This window comes from Chionomys nivalis, chromosome 14 (assembly GCF_950005125.1).
Source record: "Chionomys nivalis chromosome 14, mChiNiv1.1, whole genome shotgun sequence".
In the NCBI taxonomy this organism is placed as follows: Eukaryota; Metazoa; Chordata; class Mammalia; order Rodentia; family Cricetidae; genus Chionomys; species Chionomys nivalis.
In genome coordinates this window covers 66,397,185-66,404,063 of record NC_080099.1, presented here as the reverse complement: position 1 = coordinate 66,404,063, position 6,879 = coordinate 66,397,185, and the positions used below count along the sequence as shown (strand labels likewise).

Here is a 6,879-nt window from a genome sequence, read left to right as displayed (position 1 = left end):
TTAAGTTATTACACCTATAAACAAATTTTAATCTCACAACTCATTGCTGCAGATTTTTAAGATTCCCATCTTACTGATAAGGACAAGGATTTGTTCCACGGGCAGTAATGTTGCACCAGGTTACATATAAATTTTCTACAGCTCAGTTTCAAATATTTAAGCCATATCTTTGGACTTTTAAATTTTTTCTTTAATTAAACAGTATTATCTTAGTTCTTGCCTGTAGAACTATGTCTTATTTGCTCATAAACTCCATTTTGTTTACAGAGTTGGCAGAGGAGGAAGAAGCAACAACATTTGGAAAATCACTATTTCTTTGCCACCCTGGGCAACTTAGTACGATTTTCTCAAAATTTGAAAAAGCTAGGGATGTGTCTTGGGGGCACATCCTGTGTGTGGCCTGTGCAGTATGCTAGATTCAAAGTCTATCACCAAACCAAACATCCACCTTTTTGTTGTTGTTTTGTCTTGTTTTATTTGGGACAAGGTTTTTCCGTGTAGCTCTGACTGACCTGGAACTCACTCTGTAGACCAGGTTGGCCTCGAACTCACAGATCCTTTGAAGAGCACACATGTTAAGTCCATCCTCCCTATCGTTCAGGCCAGGTCTCCTAGGCAAGTAGGACTTGGGAGGCAGTCAGGGCGCCCAAACCTGGGGGCGGGACCAAAGTCTGAAACTCCAACTCCGGGACTTCCTGGAGGCGGTTGGGAGCGCGAGAAAGTTCCTTCCTGTGCACCCACTTCCGGGAGTTAGCAGAGTTGGCACGTGGTGGCGCGTGGGCTCCAGCCTCGTTCTAGGCGGCTTTTGAGGTGTGGTAGAATCTTCGAAGTCCATCGTGATGGCTTCTCGGTACGACAGGGCAATCACCGTCTTCTCTCCAGACGGACACCTTTTCCAAGTGGAGTATGCTCAGGAAGCTGTGAAGAAAGGCTCCACCGCGGTAAGCTGCTCCCCGGGCCGCCGCTGCTCCCCGGGCTCCCGCTGCTCCCCGGGGCTCCCGCTGCTCCCGGGGCTCCCATTGCTCCCCAGCCTCCCGCTGCACCAGCCAGGGGGCCCCCAGAGCCCCGGAACGGCCGGGTGTGAGGACCACTTCCTTTCCTGGAGCAGACACAGCTTCAGGCCAGCGGTCCGGGTTACACAGACACTGGTAGACAGGTCAGCCCTTTGTCTAACGACAGCTCCAGGCACTAGGGCGCATGTGTGTAGCAGCTGGTAAAGACACCTAGAACATTCTGCCTCAGTGCTCATGGCCCACTTCCTCAGGGACCCACTGACCCATGGTAGAGGTAATAGTTCTTTTCTGTTGGAAGCCATTGTTTGATAATGATAAAAATTAAAGCCTGGCCGTCCAGGTCTGTCACCGCCTCCCATCCCAGGACAAATCGACTACTTACTCTCCACTAGTGAGAGGAACAGTTAGAAACTCTAATCAAGATGGTGCCATTAAATTGTGTGTGTGTGTTCAATACCAGAAATCTCATGAGCGTGTACCCCATTTTAGACTCATGGATTCACATTACCTCAAACAGTTTAAATACTCAAAGCAACTGTAATACTGCTGCCAATTTTTAACACAGTTCAATGATCATCATAATTTATGAAAATGTTAAAGGCCAGAGGCTCCTCGGCCACCACAGATCTGTCAACCCAGACCCCAAGTCCTAGTCTAGGAATGCAGGATATGAGTTTAAAAGAAGAAAGAAAGAAAACTTTTGAAATTTCAGGAGTATTTTCACTGTGTGTTTTGGAAATTGAGACAGTGAACACACAGAACATGTCCCTGTCTCCAAGTGTCTGCTCTCGTTCATTTCTGAACCAACTTGGTAATGGAAAGAAGTTAATTCACTTTCATTGGTAATCTAGCAAATGTAAAGTGACAAAAATAATTACAAAGAAGATAATTTTTAAAAGTGTTTTTCTGTTTAACTCGGCCTGCTGGTTAAGCTCTGTCAGAGTTCAAGTTTAAGGAAAGCCTGATACAGTCGAAACCCAAAGGGTACCATTTTGGTAAAAACAAAAAGTTATATAGTCCCCAGCATGGTGAGTAGCATATGTTTAGAAAATAATGCCCGAGTTTTAGATCCTAAAGTAAAGGGAGTAATGGGAGAAGATGGGGATGTGATAAGAAACCACACTGGCCCATTTAAAATGTTTTAAGGATGCTGTAGAACTGATTGATAGTTCCTCTGTAATGAGCTGTAAAGGGTGAGGATATAAAAATACCTAGAGTGGGCATTTTTAAAGATACAGTGGAAGGTGAGACTCTTACCTCAGGATTCTGAAATTATATTTGCATCTTTTTATGGAATTATCATGTTTCACTGCAAGTGCTATGACCTTTTGCCCAGGATAAAGCTGTGTTTGTTTATTAAACTAGGCTTTTAAATATCATGTCTATAAACAGCAGATACGAGGGGCTACAAGTAAGCTAGACTGATCAGTCTTGACCACTATGTAGACATGGTATTACTTAGTAATATAAAAATTATATGGGCCGTAATTAAAGAGCACAGGCTCTGCTTCCTGCTTGATAATCACCTAACAGCATGAAATGGAGCCAGAGGGCTCCTTTCTTTTTAGTTAGGTTTCCTTTTCTATAAAGGCAAAATACGTTTGGATGGCATTTTGAAAAAGTACCACAATTTTAAGAGAATATGAATCACAGCATTGTCATGAAAAGTTAAGATTTATTCTCTTTTTTTGTCTTATCCTTTCCTTGACCCCGAATTCTTACTGGGGCTATATTTCCCCTTATCAGATCACATCACTGTAGTCTTAACCTTCAAAGTTTTCCTTGGTTGTCATCTACTTCTTTAATTAAGGGGTAAATTTTTGGTTTCACTAATAAACATTTCTAACACTGTACAGGGAAGAAGGAAGCACACTCACACACATATGTGGTTTTTCTAGACAAGATTTCTCTTTGTAGCCTGGCTGTCCTGAATCTTGTTTTGTAGACCATGTTGGCCTCGAACTCAGAAAACCGCCTGCCTCTGCCTTCCGAGTGCCGGATATAAGTGTGTGCACACTACTGCCTGTATTTACTTTTCTTTAATGTTGATTTGTGTCTTTTATCTCTTGTGTTGGAAGTCAAACCCAGGGCCATGCGTGTTATATGTGTGCTTTAGTATTGAACAACATTCTCAGCCCTTATTATCTTTAAGAATCTTCATACTTAGGTGGGTAAAATGTGTGCTATGTAAGCATAAGGGCCAGACTCCAGTCTCTTAGAACCCGTGTCTAGATGAAGCACATGCTTGCAATCAGAGTGGATGCAGGATGGTCCCTGGGGTTCAGGGCCTGACAGCCTAACCGAATCTGATGGGACACCACCCTGAGGGCGCTGGGAATCGAAGGAGTCCTCTGTGAGAGCAACAATCAGTGCTTTTAATTATCTAACCATCTCTTTAGCCTACAGTTTATTTTTCCTTTTTTAAAATTATTATTTAAGATTTGTTTGTTTTATTTCTGTATGAGTATATGTGCCTTCATAAGTTTTGCACCATGTGTGTTGGTGCCCTCAGAGACCTGAAGAGGGCATAAGATCCCAGGAGCCACAAGCACTTGTGAGTTGCCTGATGTGGGTGCTGGGATCAAGCCTGAGTCCCCTATGAGAGTAGTAAGTGCTCTTGATGACTTAGCCTTCTCTCCAGCTGCTCCCTAGAAGATTTTTGTTGTTGATGTGGTGGGTTTTTTTTTTAGTAGTAGCAAAATGAACATCAAAGTAACTCCTACTTTATAGGATTGATGTGTGTTGAAAGAATACATGTTAAGATGTAAATTACATAAACTAATAAATTGTATCCATTATTATCTATGATTCTTTTGTTTCTTGATTTAGTTTTATCTATGGTTCTTCCAGCATATCAATTTTTAAGACCTTTTAAAAATTTACATATGCTAACCTGGTCTGTAGAATCTCACTATGAAAGTGATGCAGTCAGTCCCAGTTCTCAAAGAACTCTTGCAAGACATTTAGAGAATTGAGAAAATACTCCTTTAATCGCAGCACTCAGGAGGCAGAGGCAGGCGGATCTCTGTGAGTTTGAGGCCAGCCTGGTCTACAAGAGCTAGTTTCAGGACAGGCTGAAAAGCTACAGAGAAACCTTGTCTCGGAAAAACAAAAACAACAACGAAAGAAAGAGAGAGAGAGAGAGAGAGAGAGAGAGAGAGAGAGAGAGAGAGAGAGAGAAGAAAGAAAGAGAGAGAGAGAAAGAGAGATAGAGAGAGAGAGAAAGAGAGAGAGAGAGAGAGACAGACAGACAGACAGACAGACAGACAGACAAAGAAAGTAGTCCTTGATGACAACGGTGGCACATGCCTGTAAATCCTGCACTCAGGAAGCAGAAGCTGGAAGACTGTAGTTTCCAGGCCAGCCTGGGCTATGTAGGGAGACCCTGTTTTGAAAAAGAGGAAGTCCTTACAAAGCCTAAATGAGTGTAATAGTAGAGAAGATATGATATGATACAGAAATTGCAGTTGTAAGAGAAACCCTCCTGAGAAAGCATATTGAAGAAACCATTGGAAGATGGAAGGTAGCCAAGTGAGGAGGTGGGAAGGGAAAGAAAGAAGAGTACTTTAGACAAAGGGAATATTGTATGGGAAGACAAGGCACACAGACATTCAGAATGGCTGAGGAAAATAATAGGAAGAGATGAGCTATTATAGTGAGAATATGCTTGACCCTGAAGGATCCTGAAACGATTTTGGTATGACTATTTTCCTTTTTTAGGTTATTGTCATTTTCTTCTTAATACAGTCTATATGCATACATTCTACTCTTGGTCAAGGGACTCGGTCCTGCAAGTCCATCACTAGAAATACTGATAACTTTCCTTTTCTGGGGGAGCTGATGGAATATGAGTTCCAAGATACTGGTGGCTATGTTTGTTTCCATCGAGAGGATGCCTGTCTGCTTCAGAACAAAGGATAGGTATTACACAAAGGATAAATGTTACAGATTTTGGATCCTTTTGCCCAGGATCTGTGCTGTCCTGGTTTGCTTAGTGAAAAATTGCTCCTACCTATACAAAGTAGGAAGGAAAAAATTTTGACTTTTGATTGGGTGGTAGTGGAGCACATTGTTAATCCCAGCACTCAGGGCAGAAATGTTCGAGGCCAGCCTGGTCTACAAAGCCCAACACAGCCAGGGCTACAATAGAAAAACCCTGTCTTGAAAAACAACAACAAAAAGGAACGGTGACTGAGATACACCCCTCCCTCTGTTCCTTCCTTTCTCTCTTCCCCTCTCTTTCCCACAGCCTTTCCAAAGATTTCTCAGGCTGCACTGTGAGTATCAGATATGATGAACATAACTAGAATCAGAGAGAACAGTTACACATCTGTGGTAATAGCATAGTTAAAAGGTATTAATTACTAATGTTTGCTAGGGTTGGAACAAAAAACAGACCCCGGAGAAACACATCATTATTATCTCTTTGGTGCTGGCCAAGGGAGGAGGAAGATCTAAGGTGGTGCCTTCATTCCTGAGTTCAGCTGCAGTTTTCTTTAAGGGTATGAAACACAAAATTTGAGAGGGACTAAATAGCAGACTTGGCGAGATTGAGGTGTTTCTGAAATTGCCTCTAATCCTCATCTTCTAGTGTTCATGCTCTCTGTGATGGCTCCTTGGATGGAGGATGCTTACTTTTAATGAATTGACTAGACAGAGTGATGGAATGCCACTCCAGGCAGGCAGATCTCTGTGAGTTCGAGGCCAGCCTAATCTACAAAGCAAGTTCCAGGACAGCCAAGGTTACACAGAGAATTCCTGTCTCAAAAAAACAAAGAAAAGAAAATAAAGAAAGAAAAATCCAATCCATAACTAATATGCTTGTCTAAAGCTCCTAAGATTGATCTTCACTGGAGATCATAGCAATTGTGAGGTATAATCTTCCTATCCTATTCCTCAAACCTCTGTGGAAAGTTTGGCTAACAAGAACTTCTGTTTGAAAGGAGCCTTAGTCTATGACCTGGGCTGGTATGAAACATGAAGCATCCTCCTGCTTCTGCCTCGTGATATTGGTTCTGCAGGTAGAGGCCAAAGAGAATACCCACAACTGAGCCTTGAACTTTGTGGACCTGCCTGCTCAGATTCCAGTGGAAGGGGAGCAGGAACAGTAACTAGGTTTCTGGAGACAACATTTGGCTTTTATAAGTTTGAAAAGCAAAAATGTAGAATTAGTGCTACCATCTTTTAAGATTTTATTTAAGACAAGAGAAACTTTAATATATTGGTGAGTAAAAAGCCTGGAGATAATATTGAGGTATTTTGAATGTATTTTCAAATTTTTCTTTTGTAGTATTTTAAAAGTACAACATGTAAAGGAAATCATAAAATGTCCTATATATGTTGATGGAAAGAGGGACCATTTGTTCTACCCGCCTGGCTAGCTTACACCCAAAATAATCACACAGAAACTGTATTAATTAAAACACTGCTTGGCCATTAGCTCTAGCCTCCTATTGGCTATCTCTCATATCTTGATTTAACCGATTTCTATTAATCTGTGTTCACCACGAGGTTGTGGCTTACCAGGAAAGATTCAGCATGTCTGACCTGGCATCTCCATGGTGGCTCTCTGACTCTGCTTTCTTCTTCCCAGAATTCTGTTCTGTCTTCTCTGCCTACCTAAGTTCTGCCCTATCAGGCCAAGCAGTTTCTTTATTGATTAGCCAATGAAAACAACACTAAACAGAAGGATCTCCTACACCATATATGCTTATTGCCCATCTTTAACAATTATAAACATTTTATCAATTTTTTTCTTTTTTTCTCCTGTTTTGGGAATTGAACCCAGGGCATACTCTACCACAGAAGTACATCCCTAGCCCTGTTTCATCTTTACATACACTTTCCCCCTCTTTACAATGGGTTT

General features: G+C 41.8%; 1 protein-coding gene across 2 annotated transcripts in view; it reads left to right on the top strand.

The window, feature by feature from the left end:
- The first annotated feature begins 839 nt into the window (after positions 1-839).
- Positions 840-6,879, top strand: part of Psma8 (proteasome 20S subunit alpha 8) — a 53,787-nt gene continuing 47,747 nt past the window's right edge. For both annotated transcript variants that reach the window (XM_057789150.1, XM_057789149.1), the window contains exon 1: positions 840-941. In XM_057789150.1, coding sequence (XP_057645133.1) covers positions 840-941 — 102 coding nt within the window. The remainder of the gene's footprint in view (positions 942-6,879) is intronic.